Source organism: Antechinus flavipes, chromosome 1 (genome assembly GCF_016432865.1).
Source record: "Antechinus flavipes isolate AdamAnt ecotype Samford, QLD, Australia chromosome 1, AdamAnt_v2, whole genome shotgun sequence".
NCBI classification, from domain to species: Eukaryota; Metazoa; Chordata; class Mammalia; order Dasyuromorphia; family Dasyuridae; genus Antechinus; species Antechinus flavipes.
The window spans coordinates 652,269,531-652,295,068 of record NC_067398.1 but is presented as its reverse complement, the minus strand read 5'-3'; the positions used below and the strand labels follow the sequence as shown (position 1 = coordinate 652,295,068).

At 40.4% G+C, this 25,538-nt stretch overlaps 2 protein-coding genes and 1 pseudogene across 2 annotated transcripts; all 3 read right to left on the bottom strand.

Annotated features, from left to right (window-relative positions):
* Nucleotides 1-25,538, bottom strand: part of LOC127544676 (ribonucleoside-diphosphate reductase subunit M2-like) — a 681,272-nt pseudogene that overhangs the window by 407,663 nt on the left and 248,071 nt on the right.
* On the bottom strand, nucleotides 617-25,070 carry LOC127544691 (zinc finger protein 250-like). Its single transcript, XM_051971456.1, has 3 exons — nucleotides 24,506-25,070; nucleotides 23,821-23,934; nucleotides 617-1,132 (listed from the first exon to the last, which is right to left on the bottom strand). The coding sequence occupies exons 1-3, from the start codon at nucleotides 24,642-24,644 to the stop codon at nucleotides 1,005-1,007; spliced, it is 381 nt and encodes a 126-aa protein (XP_051827416.1). The 5' UTR covers nucleotides 24,645-25,070; the 3' UTR covers nucleotides 617-1,004.
* Nucleotides 17,566-21,955, bottom strand: LOC127544662 (zinc finger protein 260-like). Its single transcript, XM_051971415.1, has one exon. The coding sequence runs from the start codon at nucleotides 21,915-21,917 to the stop codon at nucleotides 19,695-19,697; it is 2,223 nt and encodes a 740-aa protein (XP_051827375.1). The 5' UTR covers nucleotides 21,918-21,955; the 3' UTR covers nucleotides 17,566-19,694.

The window sequence follows — 25,538 nt, the reverse complement described above, 5'->3', positions numbered from 1 at the left end:
ACTATACATCCCATGAGGGGAGTTTTAACTGATGCTTGTTGTAAAAAGATTGCAACAAGATTTTCAAGCTTGCCTATCCAATCCATTCCTCCTGCTCCCTTATGCTCAGGCTCTCTAGTTTCTGTAGAAATCTTTGAAGTATAATTTTAGCTATTGCACAAGACAACTTGTTGTGGGCCTCCATAGTGTCCGTTGTAAGCTTTAAACCTACCTGTCATAGTCTGTATTAGATGACCAGTCCCCTATGCAGCCCTCCTAAGATAATATCTACAGAACCAGTCATGGGCCCAACAGTGTTCACTGACGCTTCCAAATCAGGGAAAGCTGCGATAGTATGCCCTAATACCAATCAACAATGGGTTCTCCACACCTCTTATGAGTCTACTCAACAGAATGAACTATTTGCTATAATTAAAGCCCTAGAATTCTTCCCTCCAACCTTGGCAGAGATGGATACAATCATGCCTGCGGGGGAGGAAAAGGCAGAGGCGGAGGCAAGGTTTCCAACTCTGGCCCTGCCACTGCTTCTTCCCCACACAGGGATCCTGCACAAGTTCAAAGCAAAGGAATTCACTAAACCCAGAGGCTATGGTAAAAAGCTTTATTATTAAAGAAACACCAAGAGGGATATCATTCTCAAGAAAGAGGTGATCTGCAAAGAGTAATTTTCTGAAGACCCATTTTATGCATGAATCTAAGGGAAGTCTCAGGTAAATGTGAAATCTTGCCTGGAGTTGTGACTTCCCCAGGAAAGCTTATCTTGCTCCCAGAGGATGCAAGACCATTTGGGTTTGTAGATCAAAGGAGACATTTTTGGTGATTTTACATAATTTTACAGGGCTCACTCAGGTCATACAGAGTTTATTCTCATCATCTCCCCACTCAAGCAGTAAGCACAAATTCTTTTGGGAAAAGGATAGAGGGTCTCAGATCTTCAATAGCTACTTCCTGCTGAGAGTGGTTGTAGAGCTAGCCCTAATTGGGGGGGAAGGGTAGGAAGGATGTCATGCTTGGAAGAGAGAAACGCGATTTGAAAACAGCAGCTGCAGCATCCAGTGGATGTTGAGTTTGCCCATCAGTTGTCTCAGGATTCTCGGGTCGCAGGAGATGTTGGAAGTTTGCAGCTCGAAGCCTAGAGGAAACAAATCTCATGAACAATCTGAAAATGCAGGGGCCAACTATGAGCAGAAGGATAATAATCAGAAGAGAAGTTAGTATAGGGGCCAGTAGGGACCATATCCAGGAATTCCACCCAGAGGACTAGGGAGGTGTGAGAAACTGCTCATGGACATCTTGCATTCAGGAACTTTCTGTAAGATTCTCTCAGTTCATAACTCGACTTTCCTTGAGTTGTTAATGTACATGCAGCAAGAGGTGTTGACCAGAGCACAGACACCTCTGCTAGAGGCAAGAAGATTATCTAAGGCCATGTGATTATCCAGAACCATATTAGCTAAAGAGTCAAGAGATTCCTGGATCTCCCTCAGAAAATGTGCCCTTTCCTTGGCAAGCTGGTTGATTGTAGCCATTAGGTTGGAGAGAAGGCTTTCATGTTCTAAATACCCAACCCAGGGAATTAGCATCCCAGCTCCTTTCTTCAAATACCACAAAACATTTTCCCAAAATCCCCACTCATGTCTCCTCAGAGGGGTGGGGGCTGTGTCTGGGGCACTGGTGTATACAGTGAAAGGGGTAATCAAGTAGCCCAGGGTGCAAGACCCTAGTGTTTGAAAGGAGTCAGGCACCTGGTGGAGAGAATCACAAGTGAGGGAGGATCCTAGTCAGAGGCATTCCTCCTAATAGGCCCCTTAGAGATATTGGAGTGGGATGGAGAATTTATTTTGCAAAGGAAAACATATCCCTTTGGTGCACAGATAATACCTGAGGTCAGATTTTGCAGTAGTCTCCTGGTTGCTCGGCCTATGGATGAGAATAGTCGCAAAGGATTCTATCAATTGGAATGTTAGTTTTCAGGAGGTTATGGAGGAGCTTTAAGGAAGGAGCTATAGAAGCATTGTGAAGGAGCTTGCCAGGATAATCCGGGAATGGGTTCCTCACAGTTACCCTTTAGGCAATTCATGATCTGGTGTCCTTTACAGAATATGACCAAGACCTCTCTGAGTACACTTGAACTGTGACCCTTTTTGTAATGCCGGAGAAACTGAGGCAGAAGAGAGATTAGAGAGTTTTTAATATTTTATTAATGGGAGAGTAAAATTGACTGGACAGGACTCTCATCTCAAATTATCCAGTCAGACAGAGATAAAGATATACTGGGACCAAGGAATCCATGTTGGTCCCAGGGCTGGAGGAGACTGTCATCCCAAAGAATTCAGCATCCAGCATTCAGCTGCCAGCTCCAGCCTCCAGCAATGAATGGAGGAACCCCAACTTCTTAAATACCTTTTCTCTAAACAAAGGAAGGGGTAAGAAGCATGGGAAAACTTCTGTCAGGATGGGGGAGGCCATAAATCCTAAAAATCCAGAAACAGGATGTCTGAATACACAGAGATAAAGATGTCAGTGAAATATCTTGGAATATTTTAGAGGGATATTGTAAATTCTTGAGGACAGAAAAGAGTCAGGAGGTCTACTCTCTTGTTTATCTTGCTAACAATTTATAACCTTAGAGCAAACAGTCCTCAGTCAGACCAGAAGCAGGGTTTTACAACTTAGGGGATTGAGACAGAACAGTTAAGGAAACTGAGACAAGGGAAATTAGTACAGAGAAACTGAATCAGGACAGTTAAAGAGAACTGTGGCATAACATTTTATGCAGCTGGTGCAAGTCACCGAAGTGAAATTACAGCAGGCCTGAGAGAGATCACACTCACTTGTATCCACAGTATTGATAGTACAGGTCAGTGTCCCCACATCAGGGATATAAACCTGGCCATTATGGGAAACAGTGACATTCACTGTCTCTGTAGTGTGGTGATATGTAATCCCCTTGGGGGTGAGCTAGTACTAAGGGGTGGCGTCCAAGGAGGAGATAGTGACACGTGGGAATGGGACCTTTTCAAAGAATGAATTAGGCCACATCTGTGAGCCACCCTGGGGGTGGTGATAGCACACCCAACAATCCTGGACACCCCCATTCCCAGCAGAGTCCTCTAGTCTGACCAGGAAGTTGTCACCCCAATGGCGAGGGCCCACAGAGTTAAGACCTGAAAAGCTGAAGAGAAAGCATCAGCAGTAGAGTCCTCATGATGAGGAAGGAAGGAGATTAGAGTGAGAACCTTCCTTCTCCAGAGTTTTTCTGGGAGTCTTGCAGAACAGAAACTTCAGGTCTTCAATGGACTCACAGGAATACACTGTTATCACCTGGATTGACAGGGGATGTGTCTGGGGCACTGGTGTATACAGTGAAAGGGGTAATCAAGTAGCCCAGGGTGCAAGACCCTAGTGTTTGAAAGGAGTCAGGCACCTGGTGGAGAGAATCACAAGTGAGGGAGGGTCCTAGTCAGAGGCATTCCTCCTAATAGGCCCCTTAGAGATATTGGAGTGGGATGGAGAATTTATTTTGCAAAGGAAAACATATCCCTTTGGTGCACAGATAATACCTGAGGTCAGATTTTGCAGTAGTCTCCTGGTTGCTCGGCCTATGGATGAGAATAGTCGCAAAGGATTCTATCAATTGGAATATTAGTTTTCAGGAGGTTATGGAGGAGCTTTAAGGAAGGAGCTATAGAAGCATTGTGAAGGAGCTTGCCAGGATAATCCGGGAATGGGTTCCTCACAGTTACCCTTTAGGCAATTCATGATCTGGTGTCCTTTACAGAATATGACCAAGACCTCTCTGAGTACACTTGAACTGTGACCCTTTTTGTAATGCCGGAGAAACTGAGGCAGGAGAGAGATTAGAGAGTTTTTAATATTTTATTAATGGGAGAGTAAAATTGACTGGACAGGACTCTCATCTCAAATTATCCAGTCAGACAGAGATAAAGATATACTGGGACCAAGGAATCTATGTTGGTCCCAGGGCTGGAGGAGACTGTCATCCCAAAGAATTCAGCATCCAGCATTCAGCTGCCAGCTCCAGCCTCCAGCAATGAATGGAGGAACCCCAACTTCTTAAATACCTTTTCTCTAAACAAAGGAAGGGGTAAGAAGCGCGGGAAAACTTCTGTCAGGATGGGGGAGGCCATAAATCCTAAAAATCCAGAAACAGGATGTCTGAATACACAGAGATAAAGATGTCAGTGAAATATCTTGGAATATTTTAGAGGGATATTGTAAATTCTTGAGGACAGAAAAGAGTCAGGAGGTCTACTCTCTTGTTTATCTTGCTAACAATTTATAACCTTAGAGCAAACAGTCCTCAGTCAGACCAGAAGCAGGGTTTTACAACTTAGGGGATTGAGACAGAACAGTTAAGGAAACTGAGACAAGGGAAATTAGTACAGAGAAACTGAGTCAGGACAGTTAAAGAGAACTGTGGCATAACATTTTATGCAGCTCGTGCAAGTCACCGAAGTGAAATTACAGCAGGCCTGAGAGAGATCACACTCACTTGTATCCACAGTATTGATGGTACAGGTCAGTGTCCCCACATCAGGGATATAAACCTGGCCATTATGGGAAACAGTGACATTCACTGTCTCTGTAGTGTGGTGATATGTAGTCCCCTTGGGGGTGAGCTAGTACTAAGGGGTGGTGTCCTAGGAGGAGATAGTGACACGTGGGAATGGGACCTTTTCAAAGAATGAATTAGGCCACATCTGTGAGCCACCCTGGGGGTGGTGATAGCACACCCAACAATCCTGGACACCCCCATTCCCAGCAGAGTCCTCTAGTCTGACCAGGAAGTTGTCACCCCAGTGGCAAGGGCCCACAGAGTTAAGACCTGAAAAGCTGAAGAGAAAGCATCAGCAGTAGAGTCCTCATGATGAGGAAGGAAGGAGATTAGAGTGAGAACCTTCCTTCTCCAGAGTTTTTCTGGGAGTCTTGCAGAACAGAAACTTCAGGTCTTCAATGGACTCACAGGAATACACTGTTATCACCTGGATTGACAGGGGATGTGATCTGGGACTGAGCCTCCAAGGGCCCAGGGAGGCGGCTCATCTGCATACTCACTGAGCTGAGTAGCAAACTGAGTGACTCTGTGCAGCTCAGAATCCACAAAGATGTCAGTGGTTAAGAAAGGCCATTCATACAGAAGTCCAAAGGGGCTCAGCTTAATCCTCTGGGGAGGGGGGGAGGAGGGCAATTCTGACTCAAAGTAGTCCTAATGGGAGATTCTTTATCTAGTCCTCTCTAGTCTCCAGGCAGAGTTTCGTAAGGACTCTCTTAAGTGTCTGATTCATTTTTTCTACCTTCCCAGAGGCTTGAGGACATCAGGCAGAGGGGAGATGGTAAGAAATGTTAAGTGCCTTGGCTACCCCTTGGATTGCCTGAGAAATGAAGGCCGGCCTTTATCGTTCTGTAAAGAGCTGGGCAAACCAAAATGCCGTATAATCTTGTTCAGCAAGCACTTAGATACAATCCGGAAAGGAAAAGCCTCTACCCAGTTAATGAATGTGTCAACGAACACCAGGAGCAGCTTAAAACCTCTACAAAGGGGCATATGCTGAAGTCTAGTTGCCAATCCTCACCAGGGTACATGCTCTCCTCTGGACTAGCTTCAGGAGAGGTGGGGGCTTAACAGCTCCCTCAGGATTCCCCTGGGCACAGACTGGGCAGGCCTGGCAGACCTGTCTGGTCGTTATTCCCAACTTGTGGCCATGAAAACGCATTTTACCAGGGAATGGGGAGCATTTCTCCCCAGGTGCTTGGCCTGGTGGAGACCAGAGAGCAGTTTCCACTGACTTGCCTCCGGGATTAAGAGGTGGTCTGAGGGCATTTGAAACTAACCAGAGGGAGAAAGGCTGTACCCCCGTTCTTTTGCGAGAGCCTTTTCCTGCGAACTATAGGAAGGGGTAAAAGACTCAAGCAGCTGGGGGATTAAAGGCACCACAGTCAGTGTGAAAGGGCGGCCGCTTTAGCAGCTGAATCTGCCAGCCTGTTTCCCTTAGCTTGAGGTGAATCTCTCTCCTGGTGGCCTTTACAGAATATGACCAAGACCTCTCTGGGTTCAGGACAGCTGATAGATGCAGAATTTCTCCCTCATGTTTAACAGGAAAGTTCTTTGCTGTCAACAAGCCCCTTTCTTTCCAAATAGCTCCGTGAGCATGCAAAATATGAAAAAGTCCCAGGAGGCAATGGCTTAGCCTCCAGAGGTGGTATGAAGGGTCACCTCAGAATAATGTGCTTTTCTCTCCCCATTCTCAAGAAAGCCGGATCCATCTGTGAACCACTCCCCATCTGGGTTCTCAAGGCCGGTGTCCCTTATGTCAGATCTGCTGGAGTAGACAGACTCTATAACTTCCTAGCCATTATGGACAATCTCCCCGTCTGAGAGATGGCAGGGAGAAGAGTGGCAGGATTTAAAGTCTCACAGACCTAGAGAGATAGGTCAGGGCTATCTAGTAGGAGGGCTTAGTTTATTAAGCCCTCTCACTTGAGAGTCACTGATGTCCTTTGGCTTCTAAAATGCTTTGGACTCTGTGGGGATTAAAGCCTCTAATGGCTGACCTAAGGTCACTTTGGAGGCTTCCTCAATTAACAGGGCTGTGGCAGCCACTGCTCTGAGACAGGAAAACCATCCTAGGGAAACTGAATCCAGCTTCTTTGAGAAATAAGCCACGGGCCTGGGATCAGGTCCTAGAGGATGGGTAAGGACTCCCAATGCCTTCCCATGCCCCTCATCCACATACAGGGTGAAAGGTTTCTGTAAGTCAGGGAGGGCAAGGGCAGGGGAAGAAGTCAGTTTGGCTTTCAGGGTTTTAAAAGTCTTGGCTTGATCAGATCCCCATTCAAGAGGAAGGTTATCGAGACCTAGAATAGAATCATAGAGGGGTTTGGCAATAATCCCAAAATCGGATCCTGCAGAAGCTGGCCATGCCTAGAAAGCTGTTTCTTAAAAGCAGGGTCTGGGAGGCTTAGGATAGCCTGTTTCCTCTTCTCAGAGAACGAGAGATGGGGATGAAATTATGACCCAGATATTTAACAGAGTGGCGGGCTATGTGGGCCTTTGGTACGGAGACCCTGTAGCCTCCCAAAGCTAGAAAATTTAAGGACTTTATGGCCACTGTCAGGGACTCCCCTCTTGTTGGGCTGCAGAGCAAAATATCATCCATATATTGGATAAGGCTGCTGCTGGACAGCTCCGTTCCCTTAAATCTAACAGGTGGGGACTATCTCAAAAGCCTTGAGGCAGAACAGTCCAGGTTAGCAGGTGGAGGAGTTCCCCTGGCTTAGCCCATTTAAAGGCAAAGAGAAAAAATTGCAGAAAAAGGCATCTTTAAGGTCCAGGTTGGAAAACCATCATGTATTCCCAGGAATCTGCGTGAGAATCATATATGAATTGAATGGGAATGACTGCTTCATTAATCACCCTGAGATCCTGCACCATGCAGTATTCTCCATTTGCCTTCCTGATGGAAAGAATCAGAGTATTACAGGGGGAGGGGCAGGGAATCAGGAGCTTAAATTTAAGGAATTTGTCATTCAGAGGCTGCAACCCTATCCTGTCTTCCTGCTTAATTGGATACTGATGTCTATGAGGAAGTACACTCGGATCTGCAGCTTAATGAAGGCTGGGGTGGCTCCTCCAAGGATGCCCTGATCCCACATGGAAGAGTATTTTCCCCCAGATTTCACAGGGAATGTGGGACGGGGGGGTCTGGAAAGGAGTACAAAGAGATTGTTTGGAGGTTTGAGCACAGAGAATTGGGCTCCCAGCTTCACCATTAAGTCTCTCCCATTAACGGGGTGGGACAGGAAGCAATAATTTAAAATATATGTGGAAATAATAGGTCCCTGAACCAGCAAGGCAGGAGGAGAGTTTCTAAGCAGTTCGGTATCTCCCTTCAATTCCCAACACTTTATGGGGGGAGGGGCGAGTGCGAGAGCAGAACCGAAAGAGAGGCCCCGTATCAAAGAGGAACAAGATGAGCATACCTGCTACATCCAAAGTGACCCTGGGTTTGGCAGCAGTGATGGAGTAAGGGGAGCTATGGCCAAACTCCCGGTCCTGTCTCTGTCCCAGTCCAGGTCCTGAGAATCCTGGAGGAGGAGACTGGGGGCCGTGGCCCTCCCCTTCCCTGGGCAGTCACTCTTCCAGTGTCCTTCCCGTTTGCATCTAGGGCAAGAGCCTGGAGGCTGACTTTTCAGAGGACAATTCCTCACCAGTGGCCGTGCCTGTTGCACCTAAAGCATGAACTCTGGGGCCCCTTGAAAATAGCGGCAGCCAGAATCTGGGCCTGCTCTCTATTCTTTGCTCTGACCTTTTGGTCCTCCTCTCGGTCCCTTTTATTGAACACCCCAAAGGTGATTTCCAATAACTGAGTCATGGGAGTCTGGGGCCCTAGAACCAATTTCTGCAGCTTCCATCTTATATCTAGGGAAGACTGATTGATAAAATGCAAGCCAAGGACAGTGGTCCCCTCTGGTGAAGTGGGGTCCAAATCAGTGTATTTCCTCATGGCCTCTACCAGGTGACCCTGAAAGAGGGCAGGGTTTTCCTCACCCGCTTGGGTGATTTCTCTAAGCTTATTGTAATTCACCTGCTTTTTAATCCCCTTTTTCATGCCCTCAGTGAGGCAGGTTAGGAGATGGTCCCTCTTCTATCTGTCCCTGCTCCTCTCCTGATAGTTCCACCCGGGGTCTGAGAAGGGCACAGCTGTGGCTCCTGCTTGATATCTACGGGGAAGATGCAGCCATGTCATCCCCAAACTTCTGGGCCAGGTCCCAGATCCTCCTTTTCTCCTCTCTGGTATAACAAGAGGAGATAATGATATTAACATCTCCCCAGTACAGATCGTACTGGAGGGTAATGGCTTTAAATCCCTCAATATACTTGGTGGGATCCTCTGAATATCTGCCCAGTTTCTCTTTAATTTGGGAAAGATCCGACATGGAAAAGGGCATCTGCACTTTAAGTGTCTCCCTCTGCTTTCCCCCCATAGGCCACTTTCCTCAAGGGACAGAGTTTAGAGGAAGTAGCTAATATAATATACTATATCAGAAGGAGGCAGGAGGGAGTGGGATGAGAAGGAAGAACTGCTTCTCATACAAGAAGGACTAAGGAGTGGGATAGTCCCAGAGTTGGAGGTCCCCCGTCTGATAATATAGCACTTTAAGGTTAAAAAAGCACTTTACACATAAGATCTCATTTGATAGAATAACCTTGGGAAGTGGGTACTATTATCATCCCCATTTAACAGATGAGGAAAATGAAGCCAACAGAGTTAACTGATTTGCCCCTGAGCCTCTATCCTTCTCTTACTCTTCCCCTGGAGTCTGATTCAGCCACAGCTGCTGCTCAGGACTCTGATTTAGCTATCTCCTCTAAACTCTACCCCTTGAAAAAGTGGCTGATAAGAGGGCAGTGCTGGAGGCATTTTGAGAGTGTTGTGCTGAGGGCCACAGGGGATGGGGGGCAGATGCTCCTTGCACCTCCAAAGGAGTGGAAAAGAGGGGATCATTTAAGGGAGCAATGTCTATCTCCAGTTCCCCTGAAGTAAACTTAACTAGCAACATTCTGCAATTTAACCTTAATTTAGGATCCTGAGACAGACCCATGAAGGCCTGAACATAGGGAACCTCAGTCCATCTACCCTGTCTCATGCAAAATAAGTCTAGTTCTCTAATAGTAGTGAAATTGATTGAGCCATTAATTGGCCATGTCTTCTGGTTGTCTAACTTATATTGCAGCCAGACAGTATTGCAAAAAGGATGAGCTTTTTCGATTTTAAATCTCTCAAGCCGAATTTGTCCCTATTTTTAAAGAGACAACCTAAGGGGGAATCTTTAGGAATGGAGGAAGGAAGCTGACCCATCCTGCCACAAGCCCCAAGCGTTCCCAATTCTATAGCTCTTGTCTGCTCTAGGCATCCCCAGAGAGACAGAAAGATGTGATTAAAGCTCTCTCCTCAGTAAGAGGGCTATTTGTCACCCCACAGAAGGTTATCTGTCTAAGCATCCTCAGAGAGACAAATCTGTACGAGCACAAGGCTCAGAACAATTCCATGTGTGTGCCCCGGAGAAGTTGAGCTATCCCTGCTATAGAAGGGTGGTATGGTGGGCTTACCTCAGTCAGAAAAATCCTTGTGGATGAAAATCTCATGGAAGGGCCACCAAATGATGAGGGCAAGGGTACTGGTGAAGAGGTTGGGTAGGAATGGGTGGGCTTCATTCTCTCCAAAGCACAAGTTCAGAGTGAAGGAATTCACTAAACCCAAAGGCTATGGTAAAAAAAGCTTTATTGTTAAAGAAATACCGAGAGAGAGTCTCTTGGCTGGCATTTCATTCTCAAGAAAGAAGTAATTTGCAAAGAGTCATTTTCTGAAGACCTATTTTATGCATGAGTCTAAGGGAAGTCTCAGGTAAATGTGAAATCTTGCCTGGAGTTGTGACTTCCCCAGGAAAGCTTATCTTGCTCCCAGAGGAGACAAGACCATTTGGGTTTGTAGACGGCCATAATAATTCATAATTTAGAAATAATTTATTTGTTTTTTTTTTAATGGTATCTTTTTTTTTTAATTTAATTTTATTTAATAATAACTTTGTATTGACAGAATCCATGCCAGGATAATTTTTACACAACATTATCCCTTGCAATCACTTATGTTTCGTTTTTTCCCCTCCCTCCCTCTCCCCCTCCCCCAAGATGGCAAGCAGTCCTATATATGTTAAATATGTTGCAGTATATCCTAGATACAATACATATTTGCAGAACCGAACAGTTCTCCCGCTGCACAGGGAGAATTGGATTCAGAAGGTAAAAATAACTCGGGAAGAAAATCAAAAATGCAAATAGTTCACATTCATTTCCCAGTATTCCTTCTTTGGGTGTAGCTGTTTCTGTCCATCATTTATCCAATGAAACTCAGTTAAGTCTCTTTGTCAGAGAAATCCACTTCCATCAGAATACATCCTCATACAATATCGTTGTCGAAGTGTATAATGATCTCCTGGTTCTGCTCATCTCACTTAGCATCAATCCATGTAGGTCTCTCCAAGCCTCTCTGTATTCATCCTGCTGGTCATTCCTTACAGAGCAATAATATTCCATAACATTCATATACCACAATTTACCCAGCCATTCTCCAATTGATGGGCATCCATTCATTTTCCAGTTTCTAGCCACTACAAACAGGGCTGCTACAAACATTTTGGCACATACAGGTCCCTTTCCCTTTTTTAGTATCTCTTTGGGGTATAAGCCCAATAGAAACACTGCTGGATCAAAGGGTGTGCACAGTTTGATAACTTTTGGGGCATAATTCCAGATTGCTCTCCAGAATGGCTGGATTCGTTCACAACTCCACCAACAATGCATCAGTGTCCCCGTTTTCCCGCATCCCCTCCAACATTCATCATTATTTTTTCCTGTCATCTTGAAATAATTTATTTGTAACTGGCCTAGATGGTCTGCATGGCCAGGACAGACCTCCAGTAGGATTCTGGCATGGTTCCATGCTCAACTGAAGTAGGGATAGCCTTATAAGCATTCTTGTTCACCCTTGCTGGCACATTTTGACATTAAACAGTGACTCGACTTTACAGGAGGAAAGATACAATGGCAGATGTTTAACATAGATAGGGATCAGGGTTAGGTGACCACCCTCATGGAACAGATATCCTTGGGAGTATTGTTGATCTGGCACTTTGAAGTACAAAAGAAGTCCCCTAATCTAGCTGAGCAGATCTTTCTCTGCAAGCTCCAGGCCCTAAGACTGAAGGAGGGGAGGAGAGGCCAGTCCTTTGTCCATTTCAGTACCTTCCCCCTCAATACTGAAGCAAAGATTAGACCACTTGTAAGATTTTTTTGGTCGGGTTTTGTTTTCTTTTTTTCAGATATGCATTGGACTTGATCTTCCAACTCTGAAATTCTGAGATTCAAGGCAGAAAGGGGAGTCCAAACTTAAGATAAAAGGGGCCAATGATATAATATAGCTGTCTTGGTCAGAAGTCTCTGTCAAGGTGTTACCTAGTATCTACAACCTCTTATCTTTCTGTGAGTTGGAGATATTCTACCTTTGTCTCTTCTACTTTATGGGAATACTCTCACCCCTATTCCCAAAGTAGGTTAGAAGGGACACTGAATATAGGGACAACATTGCCATAAGGCTGATGTAAATTGTGTCCCCTTTAACCTTTGGAGGACCCTGATGTAAACTGTATCCCCCTTTTGGGGAGGGATTCCTGAGTTTCAAACCCTGGGAGGGACATATCTTTTCCCAAACAACACCCTTCCCAAGATAAGTAATCTCATTTAATTGGAAATCTCAGCTTGGGTCATAGTCAATATCCTTTTGAGTGGCTCAAACTCCCAGTAAAGTAATCTCATTCAATTTTGAATTCAATTAAAGCCCCAAGTCTCAGAAGGAAATGACTACTCTGAACCCCAAATCTTTACACAAGTCCTAATAGGACTTTGTCTGCTAAGAAAGCTGTCTTCTTAGCATACTATTTTCTTAAATCACTTTTGCTAATTCAGCTAGTTAATTTAGCTAATTCAGGAGCTATTTGCCCTTCTGGATTTAGCCCACTTCTAATCAGGAGTTTTTGTAGTGCTGGAGAAACTGAGCAAGACAGAGATTAGAGAACAATTTAATAGTTTATTAAATGGAGAGATTTTCTGGGACCAAATGATCCATGTTTGGTCCCAGAGCTAAATGAGACTATCGTCTCAAAGAATCCAGCCCTGAGTATTAGACAGCAAGATTTTTTATAGGATAACAAGAACAATGACATAATGGAGGAGGTACCTGGATGGAGATAACCTAATGGGGGGAGGCACCTAGGATGACACAATGGAGGGAAGTACTGGAGAGGTTACTGATATTCTAATGATGTCTAAAATGGATAGACCTTTATCCTGTCAAACATTAAGAAGGGATGATTATAGCCTAAAGATATAAAACCTTTATCTCAACAAACATTAGGAGGGAAAGATTATAACCTGAGGCAGAGTAACTAAATAGGACAATTAGGGAAGCTGGGTTGGGGCATGAAAAGGGAACTGTGGCACAACATTTTGCCCAATAAGAAAGCTTTCTTCTTAGTATAAATAAATCCCCTTTTGCCACACAGACTTTGGGTTTGTGAATTCTTTCACAAGGAACAATCGGAGGGGATCTCTTTACCCTCAATTCTCGCAACTCATCAAGACTATTATGCTTTCTCCTGAATAATGCACAGAAATGACTCTTTAGGACTCCTGCTGCTCTATTAGGATTCAGAGATGGACCTTCAATTTGATTTAGAGGTAAGCTATCAAATTGCTTCCTCTAGATCAATAATTTCTTAACCTGGGGTCCATAATTTTTAAAATGTTAGTGTGGATGGAGCTGGGCAAGTCACTTAATTCCAATTGCCTAAAAAAAAAAATAACTTTCAACATTATTGGTTTCCTTTTTGACTAATCCTATGTATTTTATTCTGTGTCAGGCAAATGACACCGTGAATAGCATGCTAAATCTGAAATCAGGAAGATTGTTTAAATTTACCTCAGACACTTTACTTTGTGATTACACAAGTTACTTAGTTCTGTTTGTCTTATTTAATGGGGTCCCAAAGAGGCAGATAAAGATGTAAACTGTGTCCCCTTGATCTTTGGGGGATGGACCTGGGTTAGAGAAACCCCAAAAATGTCAAACCCCTCCCAACCTCTGGGAAGGGGCCCATTCTCTGTTCATAAGGGAAATTCCCATAGTGATCTCCACCTACAGTTCAATTGGAGATCTTGACCTGGGGCGTAATCAGCACTCTTTGTGAATTGAAAATTAGCCTTTAATTGCTCCTTAGCCTCAAATCTCTGAAGGCTGATAAAAGAAGACTCTGGATCCCAAACCTTTGCAAAAAATCCTAACAGGACTTTGCCTACTGAGAAAGTTGTTTTCTCAGTGTAATAAAACCATTTTTTTGTCACAAACCTTGCCTTATTCATCTGGCATTTCAAATTGTTTGAGAGGAAATCTTTCAACCTTCATTTCTCACACTTCAACAAGTCAACTGAAGTAATTAAAAATTTTATTTTTGGACTTGGGAACATTGTTCTGAGAAATTATTCATGACACAAAAGATGTTAAGAAGCACAAAATCACCTCCTGGTGGACAGTATGTACCTCAGGAAATCTCTTAACTTATGAGTTATTATTGTTCAAAATGTCCATTTCTTTGGAATAATGGTCATTGACCTGTCTTAAAAAAACTGAAAGGCAGGAAAAAGTGGCTATGAGTTCTGATTTATGTTCCTGCTTTCACATCTTCATTCCATCAAGAAGGAAAAAGAAATTTCTCTCCCCTAGGAGTAGGAAAGGGGAAAGAAATTCCCTTTCTCTCCTTGCTGGAAGTTCAAGGCAGAAAAAATGGTAGAAGGATCCCAAAAGAGGACACAAAGAAATGGAAGTTTCCCTTTACTCTTCTTATTTACCACAGAGTGAGGGTGAATGGCTGGAGAAACTGAGGCAAAATAGAAATTAAAGAGTTTTTAATATTTTATTTGAATTTCTGAGAGGGAGAGATTGGGGGCAGAAAAGAATCCATTTTGCCCCCAGGGCTGAATTGGACTTTCCTCTCAAAGAATTTAACATTGAATGTGAGCTTCCAATGATTTTTATAGGGCTTTAGCAATTGGGAAGACAAAGGCAAGGGGTAGAGTCCAAACACTGGTGAGCAGGAATTTCCAGGAAGGGACCATCAATCTGGTTCTAACAAGTTGGGGATAGGACCATAAATTCTTATAAATTGGGAGTGAAGGAGGTAATCAACTAGAGTTGGAGAGGTAGAGGTAGAGGATGCCAATTAGGTATCTGAGATAGGATATTCTATCCTGAGATAGGACTCAAAACTTTTTTTAGTTTTATGACTCTTTTGGAATGCCAGAGTGGCCATATCTTCACTAATGGATGTTCCTAATGAACAGAAAAGGGGGTTGCAACCAGGGGGATTGAGGCAGAACAATTAAGGGAAACTGAGGCAGAATAATTTAGGGAAACTGAGGCAGAACAATAAAAGGAAACTGTGGCACAACAAGGTATTCCTGATTTTCAGTCACCAGTCATCTTCAACACAGTTTCCAACTCCCAGGGACTCATAGAACCATTTAGCAGTTGAATCATTTTCAGAAAAGCACATGTTCTTCAGCAAGGAGTAAAAATATGGATCTAATTCAATGCTAGAAGCCCATTTGTGACAAAGATTCCTCAATTTACCACCTTCCCTCCAATTTCATCTAGTGGATTGAGGGATTCAGTTGATCAAAAATACCCTTAGTTAATCTCCAACTATTCCAACTCTCTTCCCAGATAAGTAATTTTTTTTTTTTTGTTGTTCCAGGAAATCAAATTGGGATTTGTTTTGTTTTAGGCTTGGGGGGCATATTTGTTCATATTCCTAATCCTGAATAATTCTTTGGAGAATTAGAAAGTCTTGAGCATTGTTCTGGTTAAGTCCTCACTATAGCGTTTTACACTAAACAATCTCAGCCAAATCTAAATGGCAGTGTTCTTATTCTAAAATTTAATTTAGTTTTTTTCAATAAACAATTCCCCCCCTCCTCTCTGGACTGAGAAAAAAAAACCCTTATAACAAATATGCATAATAAGGCAAAACAAAATTCTACCATGGTCATAACTAAAAATAGATGTTTTAATCTGCATCTTAATTATTTCATCTATAAAGAAGTGTCTTTCATCATGGGTCCTCTGGAATCATGTCACTACATTGATCAGAATTCTAAAGTATTTTGAAGATATTTGTCTTTATGATGTTATTGTATAAATTATTCTTCTGGTTCTGTTCTATCAGTTCAAATAAGTCTACTTGTTTTACTGAAAACATTGAAAACATCCAATTTGTCATGTATTACAGCATAATATTCTACTACATACATATACCAAAATTTGCTCAAATATTGAAATAACAATAATAATGATGATAATGAGCTAAATGTCTCATATGCTAGATTGATGTCCAATTCAACTTTTCTACTGGTATTCTTCCATTGACTAAACCTTCAACTTGAGTTTTTAAAGAAATTGGATCTCAGGTCTTTTACATTTTACTTTGTCATTGGTTTATAACTTAATTTTTTTCCTCCACTAATATTCTGTTTTGGGATAAGAACAGTAAAGGTGTCCTAGCAGGTGAGTTGGAGCTGCTGTTCTAGGTAAGATCACTCAGGAAAAGTGGTTGTGTATTTTGTAGTCTGGTTGATTGGTTGGTTATTGTTCATCTTCAAAGAGGACCAAAATGAAGTTATTGTGTTGGAATCAAGGTATAATGTGTCTCATTCTGGCTGATCGGATAAAGCTCAGAAGGTTCTACCATCGGTCAGGCACAAAGAATCCACATGAACATTTGTAATGGAGGTGTCTCTAACTTTGCATGTTTCATATTTTGTTTTGAGCTACTTCAATACTGCTTCATTCATAAAGCAAGAGTGCCTTCTTTGATATCATCATACAATGCTGAGTGGTCCTTTGCCAGCATTTCCTATGTCACACAATCGATTCTAAGATTCTTCAGAGAGACCTTGGAATATACTTGAATCATCTCCATGTAACTACCTTATATGAGTTTTCTCTAAAATTGTCTTTTAAGCAAATGTACATTTGGCAACTGGACAACATGACCAGCCCATCAGAGTTTTGTTCTCTGCAGTAGGTTTGAATATTTGGCAATTTAGCTTGAGAAAGGACCTTAAAATGTTTATTACCTTATCTTGTCAAATGATCCTCTCAATCTTACTAAGGCAATTCAAATATATAAGTTTCTGTTATTGTTCTTCTCCTACCCTACTGCTTTTTTTGTATTAAAATTTAATATTTTTATTTTCCCAGTAACATATAAAACAATTGTTTATATTTAATTTTTAAAACTTTGAGTATCAGTTTCTTTCTTCCTTTCCATCTCCACTCCCTTTTAAGAAGGCACTTTTGAAATTATGCAAAACATTTCCATAAAAGCCATATTGTAAAAGAAAACAGATTTCTAGCCCCCCTCCCCCAAAAGAAAAACTCAAAAAAAATAAAGTTAATAAAAAGGGGTATGCTTCAGTCTGTATTAAGACACAATCATCAGTTCTTTCTCTGGGTATGGATAAAATTTTTCATTATAAATCCTTCAGAATAGTCGTGGATCACTGTATTAAGGCAATTCAAATGCAAGTAATTCTGTTTCCTGGCATGTTACTGGCAGATTGTCAAGGTTTCAATACTGAGGTCAGCACAACAGTTAGATAAGTTGTTACCTATCATTGAATCACTGAATTTCTCCAAACAAAAGCTGGACATTAGGACAAATGTCCTCAGGGACATTATGGAGGAGATTTTTGTTCAAGTACTGGTTGGACAAGATAACTTCTGGAATTCTTCCCAACTCAGACTGTGTGAATCATGCAACTTCAAAGAAAGTTGCTTTACTTCTGATCACAATAAAGTAAGTCTGATTCTATTTCATGGGTACAACATGAAAATAAGACACCAAAAGCAAGCAGTTAATGTCAATTACTTTAATTAACAATTCAGAAACCAAGTTTTTAGCTTTGTAATCTTTCATTTTTCAATATTTATAACAGTACTGATGTAGATGCTTTTCCTATAACAATGAACACATTTGATCCTATAACCTAATTAGGGACAACCTAATGTAGTTGGACCTCAGATCATGAATTTAGAATTGGAATAGTTCTTAGGATCATCTATTAAAATTCCTTAAACTTACAGAGGAGAAAACTAAAGCCTAAACAAGTTTGGCCTGAATGAAAATCACACACATAGTAAGTTGTAGAGCTGGGATTCAAACCAAGCTCCTATGCCTTTCTGTACTGTCTTTGCCAACAAAATTATTTTTTGATTTACAATGCTTTATATGAAATTCATAAAAACCAATTAGTAACATTGACAGGAATTTCATTTACATAAATCAGATTAGCAGTATCTGAAATACAGGGCAATGCATACTGACTCTGGGACAGCCTTAGCTTTGTACACAAATTATAGAGCAACTAGCAAATAAGCAGGCAGGAGCAAATAAACAATTGGGGGATGGGATACGGGCCCCCAAACCCAAACACTGAATACCTTGCTATGGAAGGTTATCTCTATATTCCCAGTGTCAGGAAATGGCTACACTTCTTTCTCTTTTTTCTGCTTTATGAAGAGAATGAAAGAGTTGATTGAGTAGGTGGCTTCTAAGAGTCACAGAGATACTGTGCTTCATTTCCTTGTTCTTCAAGTAGCTGAGTGTGGGAATTGAGGGCAAAGCTATTGGAGCTTTGATACCAACTAATGAGAGTTCAGGAGATAAGGACTTTTGAAAGAAAATTAATGAAGACAGATCTGGCCTCAGATACTTAACACTTCCTAGCTATGTGACCCTGGGCAAATCACTTAACCCCAATTGCCTCAGAAAAAAAAAAAAGAAGAAGAAAGAAAATTAATGAAGACTCTCTTTATTACTTTAATTTCATCACTTGAATCTCCTGAAATCTAGGTGGCACCATATTATTGCATGAACAGTGTAAGATGAGTGCATGCACAATTGCCTGAAATAGTGATGACCACAAATTTTCTCATTCATGAAATGTAACTTTAAGAAACAGCTACACTTAAATAATTTTAACTAGAAAAGCAAATAGTTTTTGATTAAGTTTTTAAAAGAAGGGAAAAACCTGGTATACAGGGCTTTCCCTTGCTCCCTTATCCATATATTTTCTTCTCAACTGAATCCAATGCTAATGTTAAGCACAAACCATTCTTTCATAACTCACCCTAAATCATTTTACAAAGTGTCAAAATATTCCTGGAGAAGAGTAAGAGAGCTTATGAACAGCTCTAGAACTTCAGGTAAAACTGACTTCAAAAACCCTCCTATTCTATCAAAACTTGGATATTTGTTAGCTTAGAGAATTATTTCTTTTATTCTATTCTGTATAAAACTGCTTCCCAGTCATTCCTCTCTCCTCCTCCAATTTTTCCTATTAAAATTCTACACTTTGGTCCCTGATAGATGGATCAATATCAGTCTCTTTAATAAAACCATTTGTCACCTTTCCATCTAGATGTGACCTTTCCTTCTTCTGAAGGCCCATAGAACTTGTACCTCTCTAATCACACTTTCTCATTTATATTGCATAATAGCTAACTTTACATGTATGTCTTAGCTTCTTTACTGGATTGTAAACTTTGTGAAAGCAGGTACTCTGAATTGTTTTTCTATTCTCCACAGTACCAAGTATATATCAGAAACTCAACACATATAAATATTAGTTGAGTCCTGAATGAAAACCAATTAAATGTTATCAGTTTATTTGTAATAACATTTTACTCTAAATTACTTTCTTTGTGTGATTGCTTAAAATTACTTAAGCTTAATTGTTTTATTGTTTATTTTATATAATCTTTCATATATTTATGTAAAAGTTTTGAAAATTCAAAGTTAAATATGGGAAGACTATAGCAGAATTACATCTTTTGAACCTCAGAGAAGGTACATGTTTGGATATTCAGACCACATGATAGTAGCATTCTTTCACCAACCAATGGTAGCATTCCAAAATTAGAGGAATAAATTTTTGAGAGATTAATGAACCTCTCAGAGCTGAATTTCACAGCAGAAATCAAGCAGTGACATAGCTATCACAGAGTTTCTCTAGTGTGAATTCTTTGATGATTAATAAGGTGAGACCTCTGACGGAAGGCTTTACCACATACATTGCATTCATAGGGTTTTTCTCCCGTGTGAATTCTTTTATGTTGAATAAGGGATAATTGTACATTGAAAGATTTCCCACACTCATTACACTCATAGGGTTTCTCTCCAGTGTGCATTCTCTGATGTTGAATAAGCTGTGATCGTTGACTAAAGGCTCTCCCACATTTATTACAGTCAAAAGGCTTTTCTCCAGTATGAACTCTCTGATGTTGAATAAGGTTAGAACTTAAAATAAAGGATTTTCCACATTCACTACATTGATAGGATTTGTCTCCATTGTGAATTTTCTGATGTTGAATAAGATTTGAATGTTGACTGAAGGCTTTTCCACATTCACTGCACTCATAGGGCTTCTCACCAGTATGAACTCTTTGATGTTGAATGAGATTAGAACTTAAAATAAAAGCTTTCCCACATTCACTACATTCATAGGGTTTTTCTCCAGTGTGAATTTTCTGATGATGAATAAGTTGTGAGCTCTGACAGAAGGTTTTACCACATTCATTGCATTCAAAAGGTTTTTCTCCAGTGTGAATTTTATGATGTTGAATAAAAGATGAGCGGTCACTAAAGGCTTTGCCACAATCCTTGCATTCATAGGGTTTCTCTCCAGTGTGAATTCTCTGATGTTTAATAAGATTAAAACTCTGACTGAAGGATTTCCCACATTCATTACACTCATAATGTTTTTCTCCAGTATGTATCTTATGGTGTCGAATAAGACCAGATCGCTGACTGAAAGCTTTTCCACACTCATTACATTTAAAGGGCTTTTCTCCAGTGTGAATTCTCTGGTGATCAATAAGGTTACAGCTCTGGCTGAAGGTTTTTCCACATTCACTACACTGATGGGGTTTGTCTCCACTATGAATTTTGCAATGCTGAAAAAAAGACGCACGCATACTGAAAGCTTTTCCACATTCATTACATTCATAAATTTTCTCCCCACTATGAATTTTGCTATGTTGAATAAAGTAAGAATGAGCACTGAAAGCTTTTCCACAATCCTTACATTTGTAAGGTTTCTCGCCAGTATGTGTTTTATGATGCCGAATAAGGCTAGAGCTCCGGCTAAAAGTTTTTCTGCAGTCATTGCACTCGTAGGGTTTCTCTCCAGTATGAATTCTCTGGTGCTGAATAAGGGTTCTGTTTTTGCTGAAAGCTTTCCCACATTTGTTACATCCATAAGGTTTGTCTCCATTGTGAATTTTATGATGATGAACAAAGGATGAGCGGTCACTGAAAGCTTTGCCACATTCATCACATTTATATGGTTTCTCTCCAGTGTGGATTCTCCGGTGTTTGATAAGGTTAGAACTTTGACTAAAGGATTTTCCACATTCATTACACTCATAGGGTTTTTCTCCTGTGTGAATTTTATGGTGTTGAATAAAAGATGAAAGTGCAATAAAAGCTTTACCACATACATTACACTCATAAGCTTTCTCTCCAGTATGAATTTTACCATGCTGAATATAAGATGAGAGGGCACTGAAGGCTTTTCCACATTCATTACATTTGTAGGGTTTCTCTCCTGTGTGAATTCTCTGGTGTTGAATAAAGGATGTCCGTGCACTGAATATTTTTCCACATTCATTACATTCATAAGATTTCTGCCCAGTGTGAATTCTCTGGTGTTTAATATCATTAAAACTCTGGCTGGAGGTTTTTGCAGATCCATTACTTTTATATGATTTTTGACTAATTTGCACATTCTGAGGTTCACTAAGAATTGAATTTTGCCTAAACATTTTTCCACATGCTTTAGCTTTATAGGGTTTCTTTTCTTTATGAACTTTCTGATGGCTAATTAAGCTTGCATTTTCTTTGAAGTTTTGGCCACATGTATCACATTGATGGACTCCTTCCCTTGTTGGAACCCTTGGATGTCTAACAGAGTTTGAGTTAATACTGACATTTCCCCAAAATTCATTACATTTTTGGCCTTCCTCCTTTGTAGGTATCCTCTTGAGTATCATTGTTCCTGGCCTAAAATCTTTCTCTTGGGAAGACAATTTCTTTAATCTCTCTTCCAAAGGTTTTAGCTGACATTTCAATCTGTCACCTTTTTCAAACTGAAGTCCTTGGAGATTATTTACTTTGAATTTTCTTGATAAAGTCCCTTGGGCTTTCATTTTCTCAAACATTTCTTGTTTTGGAGTAAATAACTTGTTCTTAATCTGAGTATCATAGCCTGAAACAACACCAAAATCCAGATGGTAACTGTTCTTTATTTAGGGAGAATAGAAATTGATAACACAGGAAAAGCCATATTCTAAATGAAATATATGTCTTCTAAGAGAACAGGACAGTTATAAACCTCAATATTGTTCTTTTAGTCTTGGCAAAGGATAGTAGTAGTGGGAGGATAACAGAAGACAAAAGCAATGGGAGGTATAGTGTGAATGCAGAAGGCCAAGTAAAGCTGAGGACAATGAGGACAATGCCTTAAGAAATGGGAGAATAGTTTATTTAGGGAACATAAATAGAATAGTGGACAAGGGAATTGAGCTCTCAGGAAGTTTGTAAAAGGTGATTATACCAGATAGTGAGAAGAAGGTATTAAAAACAGGATATGCCTTCTACATATTCTTCCTTAGGAAAAAGATATTTTGGATTATTTGCTTAAAAACGTTAAATGAATGTTCACATATATCAATAGTACAGTCATGTCAAAACTATTAGGTATGCATCAAAGCCTTGTTCTCTAAATAAGCTTAAAGCTAGGGTCACAAATGCAGTCCTTTCAGTTACTGGGGAGCAGTTGATAGAAATTTATACAAAGTTCAAAAACTGATTAGAATAATGAAAAGTACAAGGTAGTTTAATTTTAAAAAGAAACATCAGTATCTTTAAAATTTTTAAATAAACTTTCAAATGTATTTGTAAGTTCATATTATTTGTTTCTAAAGTATTAAAATTGCACTAAGACTTTTGAGGCACTCTTGCCAAAGACTAGGGGGGGTTGATTGGAGGAGATAATCTTTGAGGCCCCTTTTAGTTTTAAATTTATGGTCCAATAAATCATGCTTGGTACCCTGCTAAAAACATAGGAGATATTCAGTAAAAGAATACTCAAAGCAATCTGGAATTATGCCCAAAAAGTTATCAAATTGTGCATACCCTTTGATCCAGCAGTGTTACTTCTGGGCTTATATCCCAAAGAGATACTAAAGAAGGGAAAAGGACCCGTATGTGCCAAAATGTTTGTGGCAGCCTTATTTGTAGTGGCTAGAAACTGGAAAATGAATGGATGCCCATCAACTGGAGAATGGTTGGGTAAATTGTGGTATATGGATGTTATGGAATATTATTGTTCTGTAAGAAATGACCAGCAGGATGAATACAGAGAGGACTGGCGAGACTTACATGAACTGATGCTAAGTGAAATGAGCAGAACCAGGAGATCATTAAATACTTCAACAATGATACTGTATGAGATGTATTCTGATGGAAGTGGATTTCTTTGACAAAGAGACCTAACTCAGTTTCAATTGATCAATGATGGACAGAAGCCACTACACCCAAAGAAAGAACACTGGGAAATGAATGTAAACTATTTGCATTTTTGTTTTTCTTCCCAGGTTATTTTTACCTTCTGAATCCAGTTCTCCCTGTGCAACAAGAGAACTGTTCGATTCTGCACACATATATTGTATCTAGGATATACTGCAACATATCTAACATATATAGGACTGCTTGCCATCTAGGGGAGAGGGTGGAGGGAGGGAGGGGAAAAATCGGAACAGAAGTGAGTGCAAGGGATATTACCCTGGCATGGGTTCTGTCAATAAAAAGTTATTATAAAAAAAAAAAAAAAGAAAAGAAAAGAGGGGAGAAAGTTTCATGATAATTTTATTATATATTTAAAAGGAAAACTAAGTTGAACATAATGGATTTTCAGTTTCATATACTAGCATCATTTTTTCTATTCTATCATGTTATGGAAACGCTTATTTAATTTCTTAAGTTCAAAATAAAATAAAAATTTAAACCCCTCCCAAAAAAAAGAATACTCAAGGACTAAGTGAAAGGTTTTTGCTTACTTACCTGAATTGTCATTTCTCAGGACTTTTCTCCCCTGAGTTTCCTGCATGTGCAGGACCCACGGCTCTTCTCCTTGTTCTAGTTGAGAGATCACATCAGGTTTGGATATTAGAAATCCTTCATGGGAAAGGAAAAGAGGACTTGTCAGTCCTTAAATCCAGAACTGAGCTTATATCTAAGCCTTGGGTCTTTTGGGAGGAGGTAGAAAAACATGACATGGGCAATATCTTCCAAAAATAACACTAGAAGATCCATGTTAGGTCTAATTAGCCTAAGAATTATTTCCTTGTGGGAGATGGTTAGGATGTGGGAGGTAGCTGTAAAGGGCAAGGAGTCTGTGATCTGAGCATAGAGAATAGTTATCTCATGTATCCTATCTCCAACTAGAGTAGAAAATTCCATGATGTTGGTGGAAACTTGTAAAGCTAAGGCAACAAAACAGGAACTTGAAGAAAAAGAAAAATATAGATTTAGGAAATATTAAGAAAGCTTCCTGTACCCAATTCTACAAGGATCACTGGGGTCTTGATACAGAAAACAGTCATAAGTTTGTGTTTGAATCCAGAGACAATAAGGAACCTCTAATTCCTGAACTCTGAGGTAAAATCCAAATGATGGCTTTAGATACTACTTTGGATAACAAAAAAGAAAGCCAAAAGTCTAGATGAATCCCAGGGTTGAGTCTTACCTAAGGAGACTATATTTCCATAATTTTCCATCATCACATTCTTGTAGAGATCTCTCTGAGCAGGGTGCAGAAGGCTCCACTCCTCCTGAGTGAGATATATTGCTATGTCTTCAAACATCATGGAAACCTGAAATAACATATTCCTGCTAAAAATTCAAGCTTCCAGTGTTGTGCTTAGGGGATGAGAAAGAAACTGGGTAGTTTGTGATAAGGGAAAGTGTTTCAGAAGCAGCAGATCCAGAGGTTTTGGATTGAGATGTTTTCAAATCTACATATGAGTATGGCCCTAAATAATCATGTGCATGTTTTGTATGCCCATATGAAGAGGTAGAAGTATGTGTTCACCTTCTTCTTAGTTGAGAGATGGGGTGGAAATGTATACACTTTGGGGAAATGAAGAGAAGCTATGGTGAAAAAAGCACTAAACTTACAGTGAGATCTGGATTCAAGTTCTAACTCTTATACTAAGAAACCCTGTGATCTTATTTATATCAATTACTTTTTAAAGTCTCAACTTCTTTTTTAAAAGGAAGGGGTTGAATTGTCTCCTCCTAAATCTCTCTAGAGTGACTTTAAAGAGATTATAGAGAAACACTCTCTCACTGTTGCCAAAACATTGCTACTCTTTCTCTGAAATACAAAATGATCAACTCTGGATAGTATACAGATTTTGCCTTACCTGGATCTGAGTACAACTGTCTACTGATATGATCAATTAGGAGGGGTAATAACTTCCCTAATGACAATTTTTTGGCCTCCAGTCCTGCTTTACCAAGATGGAGAATTAGGGAAGCAAAAGCATAATACATGTTGGTGGGGTGGGGAGAAGAGAAGAGATTAAATGTTTTCAAGAGAAAACTAATATGATCTGAAAGACTACTCTGTCAATGAAATGAACCAGATTTGTTTCTAAGATATCTTCTTTGACTCATTCATTATTTAGGATACTTTGATTTAGTCTCCATTTAAATCTGAATCTTTTGTTTTATGTATATGTGTGTGTATATATATATATCTATGGCACCACTATATA